The sequence below is a fragment of the Zonotrichia albicollis genome, chromosome 12, assembly GCF_047830755.1.
Source record: "Zonotrichia albicollis isolate bZonAlb1 chromosome 12, bZonAlb1.hap1, whole genome shotgun sequence".
Taxonomy (NCBI): Eukaryota; Metazoa; Chordata; class Aves; order Passeriformes; family Passerellidae; genus Zonotrichia; species Zonotrichia albicollis.
In genome coordinates, this window is record NC_133830.1 from 21,270,218 (window position 1) to 21,293,841 (window position 23,624).

The following is a 23,624-nucleotide window of genomic DNA, read 5'->3' on the forward strand; positions in this document are numbered from 1 at the left end:
CCATCCCCACCCAGTAGGTGATGGCCCCTTCTTCTATTGCAATAAAGAGATGCAGCTGTCACCCCAGTGTCCGGGTGGCAGCAGCAGCAAAGCCCAGCCGGCAGCAGCACAGGCTCAGCTCCGTGCCCAGGAGCAGCCGTGGATGCCCACGGTGTGGGCAGGCAGGAGCCAGGCAGGGGCTGCTGTGACCAGCGGCGGGGTCCCCAGGGCTGGGGCAGCCCATGCTGAGCGTCCCTGGGCTGAGGGCACCTTTCCTTCCCTGGCATCATCTGGGCCTGCACCTCCTCCAGCGGCAAGCCCAGGAAAAGAGGGAAGCCAACAAGAGCATCTCCAGGGACACAGCCTGACCAGCAATTCCGGCACGCAAAACAAAGCTCCTCCTTAATTAACACACACTTGATCGAACCTAATTGATGGGCCATCACCAATGCAGGGTGCTGCACAGGGTCTGCTCCTCTGGATGAGGGCCCAAAAGGGGAGGGAAGGGAAGGTCTGTGTGGCCTCGGGGCCCGATGGGGCTGATGAACAGAGGCACAACAGCCCAGCTGCAGCCACACTCGTTTCCTGCTCAAAACACTCGCCGTAGCTGCTCTGGCCTTCCCGTAAGGCACCTGGGGGCTTTGGAGGCCCCCATAAGGCGCACGAGGGGCTGGGGTCCCTTGTGAGACACACAGGGATATTTTAGGCTCCCTCTGAGGCACGGAGAGCGCTGGGGTCCACTAAAAGTCATGCAAGGGATTTGGAATTTTGTGTGAGGCATGCAGGAGGTTTGGGATCTCTCCCAAGGTGTGCAGGGCGCTGGGGTCTCTGCTGAGGCACATAACGGAGTTGTGGGCTCTCATTTCACATGTGGAGAGGGCTGTGGGCTCTCATAAGCATCCCGGGGCTTTGCGCCCCTCCTGCTGCCCGCAGTGGGGCGGGAGTCTCTGCTGAGGCCCGCAGGGCTCAGGGCCCTCCCGCGCTCCCTCCCGAGGCCCGTCCGGCTCGGGGCTGCCGCGGCCCAGGGGCAGCCGTCGTGCCGGGACGGCGCTGGCGACGGGCCGAGCCGGAGCTGCCCCGCCGGGTCGCGCTGCACGGGCACGGCACGGGCGGCGCTGAGCGCCGGGCAGGCGGCGCCACAGCCCCGGCCCTGCCTCCTTCGGGAACGGGCACACACAGCCCCGCAGGCAGAGCGGCGGCTCCGGGCTCCGCTCGGCGCCCGAGGGGACGGAACGATGCCACAGGAGCCTGGGGAGCCCCGCGCAGGGCCCTGGCGCTGCCCGCCCGCCTCTCCTGTGGCCATGCCGGGCGGCAGGGGCTCGCTCTGGGCGAGCTGCCGGCTCCTGCCACTGCCCTGACAACGCTGAGGGGCGTTCGGGGCCGGGACTGGGCTTGACAGGTAGACAATTCATAGGATACTTGCTCAGGCCTCTTAAAAGATTTATTGCAAAATAACTTATAATCCCAGGCTATATTGTGTGGTTTACCGCCTGGGGATTTGCAGTCTCGTCCCGCGGCCACAGCAGCTGACAGGTGCCGGCTAGCCGCTCCCGGAGTGACCCGTGGAGACCCCGAATCCTTCCCAGGTTTGCTGTCAGGACCCCGAGCTCTGGCTCCGTCTGCGGCGTAGTGACGCAGGCGAGAGCAGCACTGCCAAGCACTGAGGCGAAGGAAGGAAGGACTGGACACACGTAGGAATGCCGAGGCGCTTCACTGACCCAGACAGGACCAGCGACGGTGTCGCAGAAAAATTTTTGGGGAGGCACTTATAAAGGCGAAGGGCGTGACACGAGGGGACACAAGGGACCAATGAACAAGGCCCAGGGGAGGAGCGAGGGAACAACCGAACCAATACCAATGGCACAGGGGAGGGAGAAGCGTCAGGGGACAAATCATGTGTTAAGTAAGGCAAGATTGACACAGAAATTTCTCGAAATGAAAGGGGGCTGGTTACAGTGATGGACAGGTAGCTGGCGGGAAGAAAAAAATTTTATGAGGGAGAACATGGGGGGGACCGAGGGTCAAACCAAAATCCTAATTTCCAAAAAGTACCAACTTTACAATAAAATGCGTATAAAACACACAATGCCACAGGGATTCCTTGAATACGCTCTGTAACTCCCCGTGGTGCCGGGCCAGGCCGGGTCCCAGCGAGCACCGACACCCAGCAGCTCTCGTGTATGCAGCACGGCTGGCACCGGGAACACGAGTCAACATCCCTCCAGCTGCCCGCTCTGCCTGCAGGCTGTCACGCAACAGCAATGCTCCAGCCAGAACAGGCATTTTTACATGCTCAGCACCACGTGCTCTTGTGGTCCTGCTAGTGCATCAGAGAGAAAAGCCAAATGTGACAAACTAAACCTGACTGTAGGAGAGGGATGGCTCAGCAGAGGGTCTGGGGACCTGTGGTGCCAGCCAGCGCCCGGGCACTCGGACACAGCTGCAATACCCCAGACTGTCACACTTCACCTGGGAGGGTATCAAAGGCCAGGGGTTCTTTGTTCAGAGTTCCCCAGAGGCACCAGCTCAAGCTGCCACTGTTCCACCACCATAAAATTGTTTTAAGGATCCAGAAGTCTGACACTCTGCTATGGAGGACATTCCACATTCCCAATCTTTTGGGCATTTATGACCTTTTGATTTTGCTTTGCACCTAAGAAAAATAAATCTCCAAATGTGCACAAATAACTCCTTTAGCATTTCCTCCTTTTATTTTCAGCTGATTTTTACATTGTTCTCCGCTACCCTGTCCTCGTCTTTCCAAAATTCCTGTGCCTATTCCACCCCTGGCTTGCTGCACACATTTTCTTTAGTTCTGTAGGGATTTATCTCCAGCAATCCTGTTGACCACACCCATTTCACTGTGTCACAAACCTAACTCTGGGCTGCAGTATGTGAATCCCACTCTGGTGTGGGAGATGTCAGGGCACCACAGCAGGCCCTGAAGAAGGGACATTCGGGGCATTAGAACATGGTATTTGTGTGAGCCTGAATGCTTGTGCTGATACGGAACTGCCTGTCATGTTGCCTTGCCTTTTTACAAAGCTGGATTTTTGTTGTGATTTACATGTGATATTTTCAAGTGTTCCTATTTTAAGATGATTCTGCCAAAGTAGCTGTTTTAATTTGAATTTGATATAAAATCATCCAATCATTGAGACATATATAAATTACCTGTATTTCAACTGGTCTATTTTTAACTCTAAATATTTGTCATTTACAGAAACTAATAAAAATATTTTGGAAATTTATAAATTCTTGTTTAACTACTTAAATTTATCAACCCTGATGAACCTCTCATTCTGCAAACTGGCATTCCATTCCAGATCCTAAGGCTGGAATCCAAAACTGTTTTGGGATGCTGGCCCAGCTGTTTCTAGTTTATTAGATAAGAATGCCTTGGAAAAGTGCATTGCAGCTAGTAAGGCTTTGATTAATGTTTTTTTAGTATGACTATATCATACTTCTTTAGGTATTTGCTGGATAGAAGTATGGGCAGAATCATATTCTTATGAAGATTTCATGATGAAGTGTTTTTTCACTTAAAGCAATAAAAGCTTAGCTAATAAAGTAAAATTTTACTCTTATTCAAAGCACTTTAAATGCATCAATCAATTTTCTGTTAAAAACATTTTGAAGCTTTCTCTGGCAAAAAAGTCTAAATTAGGGCTTGATGACTACTGCTCAACACAGTGCACTTCTCTCCTACAAGACCTTCTAGAAATACTTTGGTTACAATTGTTGAAGAGATCTGAAAGAAAATACTGTCTGCTGGCTATAACAAATCTTAAGATCTGTGAATCTCTCCATTACTACTGTTGGTCTTACTTCAAACTTTCTGAAAGGAAATGCATTTTCACAGGTGCAGTCAATATTTATTTTCTGCAAAATGAAATCAAATATCATTAATGTAAACATATGTAATACATAAATATTAATCCATTAAACCTTTGGGGATCATGGCACTAAACTTTATGGCAGTCGTGTCACTTGATAATAATGTTTCTTGCCAATAACAGAGGTTTCCACATCAATAAACACATCTGAAAATAGGAGAACCCTTCACAACATAAAAGAACAGTACCTGAAACAAAATGCTACAGAGAGTGGTTACATGGAGCCGTTCTTTAAAACTATGTAGAATGTACAACTGCCACTAAAACTCTCTCTAAAAAAATAAAATTATTTGTTAATAACTTCTGTTAGGTAGATCATGCCAGGTAGCACAAAATACAGTAGCTGGAATATGCAAAATAATTTGATAGGCCCATCTAATGCTTCAGCAGAGCTGTGTAGAAATCAAGGAGGATTCTCTGTTCCTTCTTTAATCCTTTTCCTTTTTTCTTCCAGTGCTTGTTTAAACACAGTTTTCAAGGTATTGTAAACATATGGCCCATTCTCAGAATCGAAGCTTGTCTAATAAAAGAGAGAAGTTTCAGTTCAGTTGTTAAAGAGATGCCATGCAGCAAAATGCAAAGTAGATGCACAACATTAAAAAAAAACTTTGAGATTTATCAAAGAAAATATTTGGTTTTGATGGAGTGCTTAATGCCAAGTGTTTTCAGTTTTATGCTAACTAGACATTAAAATAAAACAGAAGAAAGAGAAATGTGGTGATTGTTTTAACAGGCAGATTTACAAGAGATGAGGAAACAGCACAGTGAACATTCTGTTCAAGCTCAGATTTCATTGACTGAACCTGAGAAGAAATCTGAGCTGAGCAATAGCTTCACCTGTCACTGTTACTCAATGAGCCCAAAGCAGAAATTAGTTACTCACATCCTGTGGTACAGGTCTGGAACAGAACTGACTTGCAGTGTAATTTCAGAAAGTGATTTAATCTGATGGAAAGAATTCTCATGGTACAGAATCTACCAAAGCCTTTGGGAAGCTACTCTAGGTGATTAGTCAGTGTCACCCTGTAAAATTCTCTTTTCCCTAATTTGAAGATGTCCATGAACTGGCAGTGGTCCAGAAAGAGAAAAACGAGACTCCAGGATTAAGGTTGTAGTGACAGAATTTAATTTTTTAGAGAATATTTCCAACCCTTTATGTATGTGAGTATTATAAAATGTAAACTCTGAAATAAATAAGCCACACTGAAGCATGAAGGAATTACTGTAGCCTTTCTCATAGAGGCCTCCCTCTGTTGATTGCTTCACCCTTCATGATTTAAACCAAGTAAATACAATGTCCTGGATAATTATTTGGGATTACTTGCCTTGGTGAAAGCTTTAATAGCACGAGCAAGTAAGGCCTCCTCCACATCAGCTGGCAGCACTTGCAGTTTCGCCACACAGTGTAAAATACAAAGGATGGTCTGACACTGCTCCTGGTGGGGAAAAGGAACAGCATCTCATCAGAAGAAGTATTTCCATAAAAAGCAGTTTAGCACTCAGATTTTGTTAACTGCTATGTAAATACCAGGTTGTGCCTTCCTGTGCTGAAACTTCATGTGCAGGAGCCCAAATTTTCCACCCGCCCAAAGAGCCGCTGCATAATTATTTCAGTCACGATAGAGAAACTCTCCTGAGTGCTACAACTACTCTGGTAATTCCTCCTTATTTCTGGGAATTTCAAGATTCCCTCCACGAACAGCAGCCTTCCTGTGAATTGGCATAGGAAGGGTGAGATTTGATCTTTTCAGCCCAAAATGCTGTGCATGTTCAGGGCTTTTTCCCCATCTTGTACCTCTCTCTGTCCTTCCCAGTGTCCGTCACCACTGGAAGCTGGCAGAGACACCGAGCAGTGCTAGCAAGGAGGAAGAAAAGGAAGAACAATCTTTGGGGCTGTTCCTTCCCAACCCTTTTCCAGCTTAATTAAGGGGCTGGAGCATTTGTCACGCAAGCAATCTGCTCTAGGTAACTCTGTTTTGAGCAAGACACTTGGACTAGAAGATATCTAGAGATACCCAAACAATTCACACAATTTGCTGCAGAATGAATTCTCATTCTGATTTTGAAAGAGAATTAAGTGGCTTTTTTAAAGTGCAACCCTTGCCTAAAGTGAAGGAATGAACTGTCAGATCGAATCTGTACCTTTCCCAGCAAGTGGAGTGCATCCTGGGATTCTGTGCATTGTTTTGCCAGCATGTCAATGTCATCTTTGGATATAATAGGTTCTTTCAGCTGCTCTATCCATGACCACATCAAGCTGCAGAGGATAAAAGGATCTCTCTCGGTGCAGATTTTATCCCAAGCTCCATCTTGAGAATTCAGTTCTTTCTTAAAACAAAACAAAACAAAAAAAAAAAAAAAACCAAACAAAACAAAACTGAAAAAGCATTATCTATATACCTTTGCCAAATTCTCTTTGATTGTTGCAGTATTTGGCTCTTATGTTCCAACAAGAAAAGAGTTATCAAAAAAATTTGTATTTTTTTCCAGAGTATCAACATTAATCAACAGTAATACAAGTGATTCTTTAAAGCAGAAGGATGAAAGCAGCAGTGCAGCTGAGAACCTCCCAATACTCCACTGGAATACATAAACCAGCTTTGCATTACAACTTCAAAGCAAATGTTGCAAAGAGGATTTGGGTTTGACAATAAGCAGTTAAGTTTCTACTAAATTCTTTTTCTTTTACTCAGAAATCCTCTGATTAGTTCTGAGAAAACACGGATGAAAACCAACTCAAACCTTTAAAACCTGTACTATTTCTGTGCCACCAGCAGCCACATTACAACCAGAGATAATGGCATCAATTTCCCCCAGTTAGGAAAGTGAACATAACCAGAACCTCCACCCTCCTGCTATAGACCAGAATGTGTAGGTGTATCTTGCCAGCCTGTGAAAGACCTGAACCCAGGCCTCATATAAATTGCTATCCCAATGTACCATTTCAAAGCTCCATTGGCATTTTTGCCATTCCAGGAACTCACTGAGGTGAAATATGCAGAACCCGTAGCATGGGTTTGAGTTAAAAATTACCTGCCACATTTCTACCTTCTGCTTCACTTCATCCTCTCCCAGAAATTCATTTATATCTGCAAGTGCTTTGGCTGCCAAAACTCTTCGGGCTTCCAAACTTAATTCTGACTGCAGAACAATGTGTGGAATTGTCTCTGACAACTCTCTGCTACTCTCACTTTCATATCCAGCGGAAAAGTTCACTTTGGAAGAGGAAGAAGAAGAGTCAGAGTCCTCAGAGAGATAGAATCTCCTGCCATACATATTGGTCTTGCGGTCCTTCCTGTGAGCAGTCTCACCGGCGAAGCTGTGCCTTTGCATCCCAGGTTCCTTGGGATTGTGCATGGATGCCAGGCCTGAGGAGAAGGTCCTGCTGCGTTGGACCTCTTTGGTAGAGCTCCTTCTGTGACAGGAGCCATCCCTTCGTCCATCCAAATCAAATTTCCCTTGGCTCCAGAACGTGCACGTGTTACGCACTAATGCTTCTTTGTTTAACTCCAGCTGTGGCTTTGCCTCACCTGTGGCAGAACATTCCTCTTCACTGTTCTGCTTGGGTTTGTTGTTCACTAAGATCTGAGCAGGCACTGTCCAGGCAGTGTCATCCTGTTCCAAAAGAAACTCAGTTCTCCTTAGGTCTGACTCACTGTAGCTCAGACGCCTTCTCATATGAGTAAGAGGCTGAAGGCATCCGACATGCCTTCTCCTGCAGTCGGCATCACACTCGTGTCCCAGGGAGACGTGTGAGTCCTGGCTGTCGAGAGCAGAGCAGTGGGCGTAGGACGAGTCCGACGTGTCGCTGTCGTGCCTGGCCAGCTCCCGCTCGAGCTCCGTGGCTTCCAGCTGGGACACGGTGCTCTCAATCTCAGCTGAGAGGTCTGGGATGTCCAGCAGCTCTGCCTCTACCACCTGTCTGTTCTCAGCCAGGTCCAGCAGCAGCTTGCACACCAGGTGGATGAGCTTTGGCACGTGCTTGAGGTGCCTGCTCTCGTAGCCGTGGAGCAGGTGCCTCTGGCGGGTCAGGTACTGGGCCAGGGTGACCGCGTGCGCCCTGGGCTCGCAGCACGCGAAGACGTTGCGCAGGGGGACCAGGAACTGCGAGAACTCCCTGACACACAGCAGCTGCCCCCGCGTCTGGATGGAGTTGGGCCTTTTGGCTCTGACAAACAGGATCGCTTGGTCAGCACTCATTCTGGTGGCAAAAACTAAGTAGCAAGCTATTAGAACACCTGGAAAATACAAAGACAGGATTAGTGAAGGAACTGTCAGATTCAAACAAATACTCAGTGAAAATATGGGATAGAAATTAATATAGGTGAAGACAGAGTGTCCTCTATTATGTGATGCTGTTACTGAAACATAATTTCCTGCGAAGAAGCACGAGACAGCGAAGCCCTGCTCACTGCACTGCAGTGGGAGCTCCCCACAGCCTCTCCAGGAATTCCACTGTTCACAAACATGGCAGTAATGGAGGCTTCTAAGGGAAGGGCACAACCAGAAAGGACTTGAAAGGAGCAAATGAAATTTTAGGTGCTCCACCAAATCTACCCAATCCAACAGTGCATGGCAGGTTTGTGAATATGTTACAAATACTGGACAAAGAAAGTGTACCAGGGGAATCTTTCCCCTCCAGAAGCAGGAATGTAATGGAACTATTATACAGATTAAAAACTTCTCTATCTTACAGGTCTTTGGTTTTAATATACCAAAACTGATCTTCTCTAGCCATTGAGGACATTTGGACACAGCAGTTTAGCACTTTTAACCATTTTATAGAGGTCCATCTTGCAATGACACAGAATCCAGCCCAGTGATTACTGGTTTATAACCAGTGAGGGTTGGAGTTTCTAGAGGAACGCTGGTGCTGCTCCTGCACGGGGCACGTACCTGTCCTCCCCAGTCCTGCATGGCAGTGAACAGCCACCCTCCCCTCCTGCAGGGCGAAAGACATCACCTTGACCATGTCAAGGATAGTCGTGAGAGATGCCACACCATAATCCTTCCATCCAAAATTATAAAAATAAACTGAAATAAAAAGAGAGACAGTGATTTTCTGCCACACCAAATGTGAAAGGTGTAGTACCATTTGCAGAGGAGAGATTACTAATAAGAAATTATAGTACTAAAATTGCATAATGGAGCTTAAAATCTGACTGCATCTTGTTTGCAAGAGACTATTTTCCCATTTCAGTGTATGCTTGCTATTGAAACTTGATAGACACACGAAGCTAGCAAAGATTTGTCAAACTCAAGTTCAGCTAGAATGTAAAAGAGGTAACAAAACAGTGATTCATGCAAAATTGCTTAGCTATATATAGAAAGAGGGCAATTTTTTCTTTTCAGAAATAAAAGCACTTCTTCAGTCAGCTGCTGCTTTTTACAGAGAGGCACTTTCTTCTCACCATAACATGAAAATACAAAGATATGGTCAGGAGCAGTGTCCTCACATGAAATAACCTTTTATAGTCTAGGTAAGAAGACATGAGTGTACCAGGATTTGTGAATATAGAAGAAAAAGCGAACTGTTGTCCTTCCTTTAGAAACAAACACAAACCCTGAACACAAACCCTCCATCTCTCTCTGTATAATACACAATCTTCAATAATGTGTTATTTGCTCTTCATTGTATTTGCCAGGTTTCACATTTTGTGCAATGTTTCCTACATAGCTGCGTTTAATTCACAGGAATTCAAGTAAAAATATCCTTAAATGTCAAAGTCAATAATTAATGAGGAACAACAGCAGGAGGGCACTTACTGCCAGCCTCCATAAAGGCTTCAGGACGGTAGGTGAAGCCGCTCTCCTGCTCCAGGGGGTTCCCACAGCTCGCGTGCTCCCCAGGACGCTGAAGGTTAATTATGGTTTTTATGCCACATCTTAAGGAAGGAATAGATGAGTCAAAGTATTACAGGCAGCCAAAACCTCATTGTCCCTTATTTTCTGAAACACATATTTATTCTTAGTGGATAATAAATCTTTACCTGTAGAGCGTTAAAATGAAAGGATCTTTATCAACAATCCAAATCTATGTTGAAAGAGAAAATGGATCAGGAATTACACCAGTAATATTTACAATAAATAATGACTAAATTTGTTACCTTTCAAACTGCTCAATAATGTTGTACTTTTCAATTACTTCTGTTGAGGGTCGAGCCATAGCCAGGATGTTATCTGTTATCCTGAGAAATTAGAAAAGCAAATAATAATGTTATCATTAATAATTTCCTGGGTATGAGTCTTCCAAAATAAGAATATCATTATATTCAAGAAATAGAGAAATAGCTTGGTGATTAATTGGAAATTACTTTTAAAAATTCTACTATGCCACAGTGTTAATGATAAATCCTATTAAACTGATACAGATGGAACATTATCAAAAGATAATTACTGGAACTGCTTAAATGGCAGGACGTAAGTAAGAATTCCTTTGAATAGAAATCTGTTCAGATCTCTGTTTATTTCTTTAAGGTTTGTAAGTGCTGCTTAAGCATTTGCTGTTAGAAAAAAAAAACCAGTAAGAATGTCAAGATGCATTTCATGTGACTTTTGCTGCACATGTGTCCTTCTGAACACATGCCTACATTATTGCATCTGCAGGAAATGCTTTTACTTTTCAATTTTATTATTAACATATTTAATTCATTTGCATCCTAATCCTTAGTAGCCCAGAACAGCTTTTTAATAATTCATGACACACAGGTATTTATTCTTTTGGATCTGACCCAAACCCACTGTAAGTCAACAAGAACCTTTCACTGTCTTTCCTGGGCTGTGTCCAGCAGCCACTAGGTCAGGTTCTAACTGCAGATCAAACTCCCGCTCCGTGTGCCACCTGGCAGCTGGTGTTCCAGCAGCCCGGCGGTTTTGCCACTCACCAGGAGGAGTAGAGCCCCTTGATGGCCTGCTGGTGCTCAGCCCAGCGCGCGGGGTTCTCGTACTTGCAGGCGCGGCCGCCGCAGGCCATGGAGCACTGCATGTGCCCGGGGATGACGTGGCGCAGCCGCTCGCCCACCTTCGTGTACTTGGCCGTGGGGCGCTTCGAGCTCCCTGCGACACACAGAGCAACACCACTTCAGCCTTATGACAGAGCCACAAACACCAGAAAATATGCAACATGTATTTCAGGCTCGTTGTTCAAGGAAGGATTCTGAGGGGAAAAAATCGCTTGCATTACTGCCAGGTATTTTTTCTGATGAAGTTAGAGGTTAGTGACATCCTTTGCAGCTGAAAAAAGTCACGGTCCTCTTCAACCTAAAATCAATATAGTTAACCATGTCCTCAGAGTATGCATGAATGTGAGCTTCTGTTTTCCCTGTTATTTATAACTGAGCTCTTAGAGTAAAAAGCATGTATTAACACCTGAATAAGGAATCAGTGAACAAAACAGAATATACAAAATACAAGAAGAAAATTAAACCCCACTATTTTATCCACACATTAAAAGTACAGTTAACAGAACAAAACTATAGTAATACCGACAAAATACCCAGAACTGCCAACAGGCTCAATGAAAAGTACTTTACTTTTTTTTTCAGGAAAAGTGGCGTCTAGCTCCTCGGGGCTGAGCGACGACAGAGCCACCATGACCCGCTGCGTGGACGAGGAGAGCAGCTCCACCACGGAGCTGCGGCGCCGCTGGCTGAGGCGGAGAAGGGGATCGGAGGAGGAATGCCTCCGCCCCTGGAAGAAATGGCTAAAGAGGCTGACGGCCGAGCGCCGGCGGGGAGAGGGCTGCATGGCTGCGCGGCCGCAGCTCCGCCCGGCGCCGCTGCCCGGGGCGCTCTGAGCGCAGGGGAAGTTGCTGAGCGCTGAAGTTGCGGGAGCGGAGCGGAGCATCCCCGAGCGCGCTCGGCAGCTGGTCCCCGGGCTGAGCTGTCGCCATGGCAACGGAGGATGCAGGCGCTGCTGCCAGCCAGCCCCGGGCTGCTCCTTTCCACAGGGATTGCGTCTGCTCGGGACAAACTGTTCCACCGCTTGATGAAAATAGTTGCTTGTCAAGTAGGTAATTTTCAAAACGCGCTGGGAACAACCAAAATGTTTCTAATAAACAATGGGAGTATTTAGTTCCTGCTCAATAACAGGCATTCAGAACTCGCTAAGACACAAAATAGTCCATTCAACAGAACAATCCAAATGTAGCTGGAGGCTCTGCCTCCTGAGAGATCTGTAAGGAAGCATATTATACTCCCCCACCTCTTGGTTCTTCATTCCACAGGCACCTCTCCTCCTCCACTTCGCTGCTCCAAAATGCATCATTAGCTGTGTAATGACTGGGATTAGTGTGTTCCTGCTGAAATGCTTTAGTACATGATGAATTGTAGACTGTTTGCCTGGACCATTCACATCTTCTAACAAAACACAATTTGTTATCCAAAACAAAGGGCTGGGTTTTTTTCCAGGGCACAGCTTTTTTATGAAGCAAAGCTGTTAACTCTGCAGCCTGACAGAAAGCAGATCACAAGGAGGAGAAGGTGTGTCAGCTGAGTGCTTCAGGCTTCTGAAGGTAGGTATGAGGTGGCAAATTGCCTCCCACTTTGCTTCCCGTGTGCTGAGCAGGAGAATGAGGTGGCCAGAAAGATTGCAGCACTTGAAAAAGCTACTGTGCACAGAAGGGATTATAGTGATGTAAAAACCTCTGTCATCCCAATGTCTGTGCATCAGACTGCACAGAAAGGGGAAGGCTAGGGAAATCAAGAAAATTCACTTTAACTTTGTCAATAAACAAATTAATCCCACTGCATTTTCCTAAAACACATTTGTGTTTCTTCTTGTACCACAAAACCAGTAACCTGTACAGAGGAATTTGCATAAGAGGAAGTCCCCTTTTGGGACAAATTCATCAGGTAAAAATCTGCTTCTTCCAGGCACTGACCAGGAACTGAAGGCCTGAACTTTGACTGCTGCTCCCCAGCTCTTACAGAGACACAGCAATGTTTGCTGTGGGTACCAGGCCTGAAATATCAGCAGTGGTGTCGTGTGAGGAAAGGAAAATGTTCAAAACCCTGACTCGTAATTCATCAGTGGAACTGGTATCAACAGGTGAGGAAACATGGAAATATACTTTTATTTTGGGGGTTACATGGAAGAGAAAGGAGATGAAAAAGGCTATTTCAGGTGCTACCTGTATCCAAGGAATGTGAAACATATTTTCTAATTCACTATTTTAGTTTCTTGTATTTAATTATTTTTCTCTTTCTCTTCTCAGAAACTTTTCAGTATGTATCAAATGATAGTGGAGACAGAAGTGAGGAAAATTAAATGCTACACATCATTATTTTCCTACTGAATCTAGCAGATTTGCAAACAAACACACAAAACGGTAAGAAAGAATTGCATCCTGTACAAGTTTAAAAAATTAGAAAGGTGAGTTTTGCTGAAGGCAGGTTTGTGTTTTCAGAGAGCTAGGCAGTTTCTCAACACAAAAATGGCATCGTTTCTTCCATTAAGAGACCTGACAAAATGAAAATTACAGAAAAGGTTGACATATTATCACCATGATACGCTGATGAAATAATGCAGTTTGGTTTTGTTAGAGACATTTTACATTTATAAACATGGATAATATTTCTGTGGGTTTTTTTTAATTTTGTGGGGTTTTTTTCCAGAATTGTTCTAAGCATTTATTATGAATGGCACATCAGAGCCAGACTCTTACCTGAACTCATATTTGCCAGATACACACTGCTCTCTATCAGCGAGGAGTATGGTTGCTCATTTTGCAGCAAAACTCCTGCAGCCATTGCAGTACCTGTTGAAACAATGGAATAATCACTGAAAATCAGAGAAGCTCAAAATGGGCAGAATACAGGCACATGCTTCTGGTGATGCTATGGAGTAGCTGAAGATTTGGGCAGTCAGGCATGGCTGGTATTTGACACACAGACTGTCCACAATGCACGGCCCCTCACTGCTCTCTGGGCTTTGGATCACATCTGCCATGGTTCTCCTCCAACAAGAAAACTGAACCCATCACTCTCTCCAGGCAGAAACAGATTTTTTCTCTACTGTTATTTCTAATACAAGGTAAGTCCTGCTCTGAAGACCTTCTATCCAGAAAGATAAAGCAAGCTGTAGATATGAACACAGTCATCAGTCTGTGATGTTTAAATAAAACCTTTGCATGGCTCTTGAATGGAAATTCTTACTCAGTATAAGATCACCCTCCTGTTTCTCTTATCTCTATAGGAAAATAGCTGCAAGCCTAACAAAAATGAGCAATTTTTATACCAAACTAAGCACATCTCTGCTGCATCATTAGCTACAGAAACTTTGCTAAATAGACAAACCTTGGCTTCCCAAGTCTGCAAAACCAGTATTAGGATTCAGCATAAATAGGGTTTTAAAAGACAGATTTGCTAAAAAAAATATATAAAAATAGAAGAGTCCTGCAGGGATTAGGTGATACAACAGGCCTGTGTGCTGCTAACTACTTGCTGTTCAATGTCCAGCTTTTATCTCTAATTCTGCATAATAATTTTTGCAGCAAATATTTAAATAAAATTTATTCATTCAGATATTACATTATTTACCACATACTTGAATAAATTATTTTTCCAACAATGCTAATGGACTTTATTCCACAAAGTCAGCCAGTGCAGCTCTGTTCTTTTCAAGATGCTTAATGGTGGGAACAGATCACAGATCCACATTAAAACCCTTTCACAGAGCTGCACCAGTCCTCTCCAAGGGATGAGAATCACATTTGTCAGTGAAAGACAAAAAGCCTTCTGAAACTTCAGAGATGCTCAGAAAGGCATCCCTAATGTAGGTATTTTAAGAAGAATATGAATCAAAAATATGAATCAAGAACACTCTTTAATAAAGATTAAAAGAGTATCTGGAGCATTTTCTACTCAGCTACTTGACCATCTGACTCTGTATTCTGAAAAGTCAGTCCTTTCATAAACTACCTTCATATAATTGCATTCTATTTGGAGAAGTTCCAGAACCTCTATTTTTTTTCCCAATAGATTTTGAAATCAGTAAGTGATGGCTTCCATTATCAGAGGAAACTTAGAACCTAAAGAAAGTATTTCATTTTATCCCCAGAATTTCTTTTTTAGAGTTAATAATGCTGAATTAACAAAAATTATTGATTTCTATTTCTCAGAAAGTTCTCTTCAAAATTCTTAACAGCTTGTCCAGATAACATTTGAAAATGATATCTCATCATACTGGAAGCAGAATCACCACCATGATGACTATTTAGTTCTCCTATTTCCTGATATTCAAACGATTAAAAAATAAAGAGATTAAACATCAAGGATATTTCTATCTAAAATTATTTCCTTTTTTTTTTTTTACCCAGGAATCAGGCTGATTAGAACTCTTAACTAGGGAGGGACATGATGGAGGTTAATGCAGAAGAGAATTTACCTAGTGTATGAAAAAATACTAGCAAGCTTCTTCTAAGTGGCAGAGATGAGGTTTTTGTTTCTTTGTTGTCTAACCAATTTTATTTCATTTATACACCAAATCCATAGTTCCTGTGCTGCCCAACTGACCTGAATATTTTGTCTGTGCCTTTCAGTTTGCAAAACTTGACTGACAGCACAGTGTGATCAATGGGAGCAATTCCCTTATATTTACTTCTGGAAAAAAAAAGCAATATTGTGACAAATTACTTTGCTCAGTTACACTGCACTCCCTCAGACACGTGTAAAGTGGCAATTTGGGACAGGTCAAGGTTGATGCTCCTACAGAGGGGCATTGTGCTCCTGCACCAATAAAAAGGATGCTAGAAGTGCTTAGGTTAAACAGCAGCTCTCTCTTGCTTTGCCTCTGTACCAGATATTCTTGGTTTTTAAAGTCGTTCTTCAGCATTTCTCATCTCGTGAACGCTCGGTAGCTGCGGAAGGCACAGCCTGGAGCACTATTGCAGGTCGCGGTGCCGTGAGCTGCCTCAGGATCTGAGTCACGTACCTTGGGGCAATCACGGTATCGCCTTAACCAGCTCTGCTGCTCGATCTGTGCCGTGCGTCCCTATTGCCATGACAGCAAAGAGGCCGCCCCTTAATCCCGGCTCCCTGCACGAGTGAGAGGAGCGGCATCTCCTGCGGTGCAGCTCCACCTCTGCTGCAGCACAGGCAGCGGTGCCATGCAGCGAGCGGGAAGAGCCCGGCTCTGACACCGAACCCCGGGAAAGGTGCCGGGGCTGCCGGCTGGCAGAGGGCAAGGGCAGCACCACGCTGCCCCAGGAATCTCCTGGAATCCTCACGCCAAGCACTCTGGGCATTTCGAGGGGTCCCCTCCAGCTGTGGGTTTGATACGTGCTTTGATGTTTATCTGTAGTTTTGAGTTCCTTTTCTTCCCCCCACTTTTGAGCTGAACAATTTCTACCAGAAGGGATTTTTGTCCCCCGTTGCACTGGATTCACACGTTGCATTTGGAAACGCGACAGCTGTTGTGCCCCACTCGCTGCGCACACTTGCAGGGCTGCATTTCCTGCAGGGGATGCAGTGTGGGCACCTGGTGGATGAGGTCACTCCCAGCACCCACCTTACCAGCAGTGAAGCCCCCTGCCCACGCCCTTTCCTCTGCAATGCAGGCCCTGCTCTTTGGAAGGGCACGGGGGAGCAGCAGGACAGCGGGGACATGGGGGTGCCAGCTCCTTCCACTCCTTCCTTTTAGGAGCTGGCTGCAGGAGGCACCCTGCAAACCAGCACTGAGGTTTGCAAATCAACAACTCTGCCTTGTCACAAAACATTTCTTTGTGGCATTTCAGGATCTCAAAAGCAGTGGCTTCCAGTGGCTGGGCTGAATTTTTGCTCCAGACTGGAATGAGAGGAGCAATGTCCATTACTGCAGCAGCCAGAAAACAATTATACAGTCAAAAGTGAGGAGACAAGAAGATGCTGGTCTCACTCTATCTTGGCAGTGAGGATGGTTATTTAATAAATGCGATTGCTACCTTTTCCTTCAGAACACATTTCAAACAGAGAGAAGAGCTTGCATTCCCAGCTGGAAAGATTCCAGATAGGGCAGTGCAGCTGCCAGCAGGGCCAGTAATCCCATTGTGAGGCTCCCCACAGTGCCCTGTGCACCTATCCACGAATACTGAGGGCCCAAATCTTTAATTCCTGTGGCTTTGGCAAACAAGGATGTCACAGCAGACCACACACTTAAAAAGATTACCTGTATGTATTAACATTAAAAAAAATATAGTAAGTTTTCCATTTCAAATATCAATATATGGGAAAAATTATTTTAAACCTCAAATATATTCATACAAGAGAGGCAATGCTGATGCTTAGGCCTGTCACATGAAATTCTGAGATTATTTTTACTGTTTTATTGTTTTCTAAAGTGAATGTGTTCTCTCCCTGTTGCAGTCACCTGTGAGTAACTACCTAGCAGCTAAATTTTTAAAGAAACAGAGTGATCTCACTGCAGGTAGGGGCGAGGGTAGCTTAGCACCTAAGCACTTGGCTGACACCTTTCAAATTTCCTGTGGCCTAATTCTGCAAGCACTTGAGAAGCTTTGCTTTGAGAGCAGTCCCACAGAAGTAAATGGAATGTCTAAATATAAGATCACACGGGATACAGTTTCACTGCCAAAATGCAAAATCCTGTAAACAGCACTAATGGAGATGTTTCAGGCAGATGACTAAAGATAACTTCAATGATTAAGACTAAGTAAAAATAGGAGAGTGTAGTGAGGACTGGGTATATTTAATGAAGTGGTTAAGAGCTACTAAATAATAACCTTGTCTCTTAATTCAGGCTTTGAATCTGATGCTTTAAGATTGGCAGATCATGAGAATTTCTAACAAAAAATCTTCTAAATTGGCTGAGAGGTGGTTAGTCACTGGTACAGGAAGCACTGGTAAATGAAAATGCATTTTAAATTACCACAGACTATCTAATTTTAACATTGCCAGGAATAACAAAGCATTTATAAATGCTTGTAAAAAATTTATGATAACTGAGGGTTTTGCTAAACTTGATTATTATGATTAATGAAACAAGATGCAAAGGTTGTTGTTCTGATGCCTTACCAGTGAAAAAGCTCACTGGGAACAGATATTTCATGAATGCTTAAGCTACAATTTAACCATCGTCTGCAAGGCAGTTTTAGCACTGAGCACACATCTTTCAGTCGGCACACACCTCAATTCCCAAGGTGCTTTAAAAAGCTCACTTATTTGAAATGTAAATGTTTGCTACCTGTACGAAAATACCACAATGCTGGAAAAGCAAATAAACACACGGATAAAGGTTAGAGAAAAGACTAGGTAAAAATGTAAACAAATTTTCATCTAGTTTAGTTATACACTACTCACACAGCAGGATGATACTACAGCTCCTGTGAAACTCCAGGGGTTTCACACTGGAACCACAACCAGAACAGATTTGTTATTTCTACGTCTCTTACCCTCTTTGGGAAAAAATATTCCCCACCTGGCTTAGTAAAAGATGGATGTCATTTAATTATCAAGTTTGACATTTACATAGGACTCGAACCTCTTTCATGTGCAAAAGAGACAAGAGAATATAATTCATAAAAAGATTATTATGTAGGTGCTGGTTTGGTGATTCAGCCTTTGCTGTTCGTAGATTTTTGACATAAATAGCAAGAAACTGCAAGCCAAACTGATGGACAAGTCTCTCCATTGACTTGAGCTGTGTTATTCAAATCACCTCTTTCTGTGGCAGTGCCAACCTAAGAGTTAACAGAAGGTATTTGAAACTACCTTGCACAGGCTGGCAGGCAGTAATTACTAGAGAGACTCACCAAGGAGATGGCGTAAAGTGAATAGATTAACTGTTCTACAAACAAAAGTGCTGCCTCTGAGAGCCTTGATCATGAACATCATGTTTACAGGAGCCTCTCAGACTCATCACACTGACTACATGCAGAATGAAAGAGTCAGTAATTGTCAGCATTCTGACCACTCGAGTGCAAGTTCAAAAATTATCTCTGCGAGTTAGAGGATTTTTACATCTAATACAGTCAAAACCATAGTAAATTTACAGGAATTTTAATAGTTTTAGTAATTTCAGTGTAACACCTTACCTGTTACCCTGCAAAAAGAATGAGTGAGTGCTGATCCCTTCATAGCTGCAGTATCAGCCACAAGAAACAGGTGCAGGGCAGTCACGTTTTACAGAGAAGCTGAATGAATTCCCCTGGTGTTTCCTGTGGCTAATCGGATCGGGGATGGTAATCTGGGAGGAGCCAGCAACGATCTTTTCTTAACCTAAACGGTGCGGGGAGTGCCTCGGGGACTATGCAGATAATCGTCCCTAAAGTGCTTTCTGCATCTGCCCGGCCTTTGAAGGGATTGAGGCAAACAGGCCGCACTGCCTGATGTTCTAATAACTGACTCTCCCAGCTCTGCTCCTCCTCATCACCTCATTTCCTACCAGCAACAACCAAACAGGTATTTATCTGTGTGTCTACATGCACAACACAGAGCCACAGAGGGAATTTTGAGAAGTGAGATTAATTACAGTAAAACTGATACACTGATTTTGAAATGTCATGAGAAGAGAATTAGAAATGTTCCATTGTTATCTGGGCCTATCACTGTTATCTGCATAAAACATTTCTTCTCACCCAGTAAAAACACAGAATGTCACTGAAGTATTTTTAGCAAGTATAAATTAACTGCATTAAAAGTAAGGTCTCAAAACCATAAGAAAAATACTAGATAAACAATATATATAAAATAGGATACAATATCTTATTCTGTCTTAAAAATAGATCTTATCTCAAAATCAATTTCAAGCACTAAGTAGTAGGTGATGAAGAAAAGGGCTTTCATCTATTCCCATCACTTCCCTGCATGTCTTGTTAAAAAATCCCTCCCATTAATGAAGCTAGGGATTAATTTTAAAAACCTCCCAATTATTTAGAAACAAAGTATCCTTAAAATTAAAATCCAACGTGATCTAACTGTTCTGTGATTCTAAGCTTTTTGGGAAAAAAAAAAAAGAAATGGGACTTCAAAAGATTTGTACATAATTTGGGAAAATCCACCAAGGTACCTTGGCTACTTAAAAACCTGAAGAGATTGTGGAGCCTAAACCCCTCTTTTGCACACCTTTCTTGTGCTGGTAGAAGTTTCAGCCACAAAGGGGCCAAGCAGCCACAGCTTCCCCAGCCTGCAGCTGCAACGGGGGGGTCCAGAATCTCCAAAAATGAACTCATGTGGGTTCCCAGAAACTTTGCTAAACAGACAAACCTTGGCTTCCCAAGTCTGCAAAACCAGTACTAGGATTCAGCATAAATAGGGTTTTAAAAGACAAATTTGCTAAAAAGAATATATAAAAATAGAAGAGTCCTGCAGGGATTAGGTGATACAACAGGCCCGTGTGGTGCTAACTGCTTGCTGTTCATTGTCCAGCTTTTATCTCTAATTCTGCATGATAATTTTTGCAGCAAATATTTAAATAAAATTTATTCATTCAGTTATTACATTATCTACCACATACTTGAATAAATTATTTTTCCAACAATGCTAATGGACTTTATTCCACAAAGTCAGCCAGTGCAGCTCTGTTCTTTTCAAGATGCTTAATGGTGGGAACAGATCACAGATCCACATTAAAACCCTTTCACAGAGCTGCACCAGTCCTCTCCAAGGGATGAGAATCACATTTGTCAGAGAAAGACAAAAAGCCTTCTGAAACTTCAGAGATGCTCAGAAAGGCATCCTTAATGTAGGTATTTTAAGAAGAATATGAATCAAGAATATGAATCAAGAACACTCTTTAATAAAGATTAAAAGAGTATCTGGAGCATTTTCTACTCAGCTACTTGACCATCTGACTGTATTCTGAAAAGTCAGTCCTTTCATAAACTACCTTCATATAATTGCATTCTATTTGGAGAAGTTCCAGAACCTCTATTTTTTTTCCCCAATAGATTTTGAAATCAGTAAGTGATGGCTTCCAGTGTGCAGTGCCACTGGTGTGGCAGTGCCACTGCTGCAGCAGCCCTGCCCAGGCACACTGACACACTCACTGCTGTGCAGGCCAGGCACACTGACACACTCACTGCTGTGCACCAGCCCTGCCCAGGCACACTGACACACTCACTGCTGTGCAGCAGCGCTGCCCAGGCACACTGACACACTCACTGCTGTGCACCAGCCCTGCCCAGGCACACTGACACACTCACTGCTGTGCAGCAGCCCTGCCCAGGCACACTGACACACTCACTGCTGTGCAGCAGCCCTGCCCTGCCCTGCCCAGGCACACTGACACACTCACTGCTGTGCAGTGCCAGGCACACTGACACACTCACTGCTGTGCAGGCCAGGCACACTGACACACTCACTGCTGTGCACCAGCCCTGCCCTGCCCTGCCCAGGCACACTCAGGTGTGGGTGAGAGCAGAGCCCCAGCAGGACAGTGAATTCTCCCTGGGAATGACAGCCCTTCAGCAGGAATGTATATTGGAAATGTGGGGTAGAAAGACTCAGAGGTCAGCTTGAATAGAATATAAATTGTGTAGTGAAATAAATCTGCTCTGTGCATTTGGGCTGTGGGTTGAGGGTTGCCCTTGGTTACCAGTCTGGGTCAATTCACACAACAGGAGCAGCCCCACGGCAGCACTCCTTGGTTTCACATTGTTCACAGAAGTGGCTCTAGAAATCTGAATCTGTGAATTATGAGTAAAGGGATACATTTATTTTCCAAGTGTCAGTACACTAAAATGTGTTAACAAATGGAGCACCTGGCAAAACATTTTGTAGGAGGAGCTGGAGGAAGCTGGCATCATTTTAGTTGACTAAAGAACAAAGAGCAGCTTCAGATAACTAATAAATATTAATTAAATACTTAATATAAGTGTACTCTTTGGGGGAAGTTCTGAATGTTCACATTGGAGAAGCTGACATAGCTAAGTTTTACTTCCATGTGGGTAATATAACACTATTTACCTATTTGATTCCAGAGGGGGTTAATCCCTGCAGGATTTGGATTCCTGGTGCAACAGCCTCTGCTTTCCTGTATCCACTTGTGGGTGTCTGACTTTTGCTGGCTACCCCTTTATCTGCCCCTACATTTGTACTGCTCACTATTACTGACTTTGTTCAGCTGAAGAACTAATTTTTTCTAGTGCTCTGCAGAGTTTGGCTAATTCCAGGCACCAGTGCCAAACATGTTTGCTCAAACAGGACTTGCCACCATGTTTGAGCCAAAAAAAGGCTTTGTGCTAACTGAGGGTGACTTTTTGAGAGAATTAACCTACAGGGTGAAATAATTTGCCATTTCCAAGGGAAGAATGCACAGAGTAGGTGGGATGCTAATGACTAAACTAGCAATCTTCATGTCTCTAGGCCTGGCATTTTCCTGTTTCAACAAAATGAACAATCCCAAAGCCCTCTGGAAAATTCTGCTGAACTATGATTGCCATTTAAAGCATTTTAAGTAAGGAGAGCAGGATCACTGGGCTTCTGGCAACTTCTCTTGCACTGCAGGAGCTGCCTCATGCCTACTTCACAGCAGATGTAGCAAATCCACCTGTCCTGTGACCTTAGGGACAGGTTTATCAGATTAGGCAGGCAGAAAAGAGCCTGAACTGCCTCATCAGAATGTCTGACTACTGCCTACACTGCACTGTTTCCAGTGGTACACAGAAAGAATCAAAACATCACATTATCCTAAGACTTAAAGCTGATGAAAACCTAAGATTAATTTGCATTTAATACAGACTGTGTGTTTGGATTCCTAGCTGGCTTTGGGCATTTCCAGCTTCTCTTTTTGCTCTTTGCTCTTCTCATAGTTTGGATCATAAAAATCAATTAATGTTGCTTTATTTTCAGCCTGTATTGAAACAGGGGAGGCTTTAACTTTGTGTAACTTTCCAACTGTATACATGTTATTGAAGACTTTCTACTTTTAGATATTTTACATAGATATATATCTCAATATATATAGACACATGTGGTTTTTTTCTGTCCATTAAGCATAAGGCTGTACCACCACAAATCAATCACAAAAGCAGACTCAAAGCCTTTGGCAGACCTCAGCTTTACCAGCAGTGTTACAGGTGTGGGAGAAATGTACACATTTAGCTGCTTAATGAGATCCCAGAGCAGCAGCCCACCTGTGATCCCTGTCCTCTTTCACCATCTCTACTTCTGACAGTCTCTCTTTTCCTGTTGGTTCCACTGTTACCTAAAATTGCCAGTAAAGGACAAAATGTAGTGAAATGGTAGGTAAAGGCAGCAGTGTAATATGAAAATTTCAATTCAAAAGACAGTTCCAAAACTGAAGAGTTGTATCAGGTGTTATTTTTAAGTCATTCAATGGACTTACAATGCAAAAGATGACTACACCTCTAGGAAAATAGTGTAGAACCACTTAAACTAGATCTAGCTAGAAAAAGGAAAGCTCTGATTTATGAGACAACTATCTCCTCCATGCCAGATTTCCCAGTTCCTAGACAATTCATTACACAAAATAAAATAGTCATTATGGTGTCCAAATGGTATAACTGGACTTCCAAAGAAGTGAAATATTTACTGGAACATGTGCAAGAAACGCTTTTCGGTCAGTTTATGTGTCAAGCCAAGCAGGTACACCACAGGAGAGGACTGCATTGCTCACTGTACCTGAGGTGACACCCTCACAGCAGCTGGCCCTGCACAGTCTCCCTCTCTCACTTCATCTTGCCCTAGACATGCAGGTACTCCCTGTGTATCACACAAAATACTGATGGAAACAAGAGATGGAAAAATCACAGAATCCCAGACTGGTTTGGGCTGGAGGGACCTCGAAGCCCACCCA

General features: G+C 43.9%; 1 protein-coding gene across 5 annotated transcripts in view; it reads right to left on the bottom strand.

Annotated features, from left to right (window-relative positions):
- PTPDC1 (protein tyrosine phosphatase domain containing 1) overlaps nucleotides 1-23,624 on the bottom strand; it is a 24,906-nt gene continuing 1,282 nt past the window's right edge. For 2 of the 5 annotated variants that reach the window (XM_074550186.1, XM_074550187.1), the window contains exons 2-10: nucleotides 13,540-13,632; nucleotides 10,760-10,931; nucleotides 9,983-10,063; nucleotides 9,642-9,760; nucleotides 8,772-8,909; nucleotides 6,909-8,113; nucleotides 6,018-6,203; nucleotides 5,201-5,311; nucleotides 1-4,395 (exon numbers count right to left, since the gene is read on the bottom strand). In XM_074550186.1, the coding sequence (XP_074406287.1) occupies nucleotides 4,279-4,395; nucleotides 5,201-5,311; nucleotides 6,018-6,203; nucleotides 6,909-8,113; nucleotides 8,772-8,909; nucleotides 9,642-9,760; nucleotides 9,983-10,063; nucleotides 10,760-10,931; nucleotides 13,540-13,624 (2,214 nt within the window). In that variant the 5' untranslated portion in view covers nucleotides 13,625-13,632 and the 3' untranslated portion in view covers nucleotides 1-4,278. Of the gene's footprint in view, nucleotides 4,396-5,200; nucleotides 5,312-6,017; nucleotides 6,204-6,908; nucleotides 8,114-8,771; nucleotides 8,910-9,641; nucleotides 9,761-9,982; nucleotides 10,064-10,759; nucleotides 10,932-11,407; nucleotides 12,833-13,539; nucleotides 13,633-15,806; nucleotides 15,826-18,900; nucleotides 19,156-23,624 lie in introns of those variants that run through there. The other 3 variants (XM_005494323.4, XM_074550188.1, XM_005494321.4) reach the window with 3 other exon arrangements.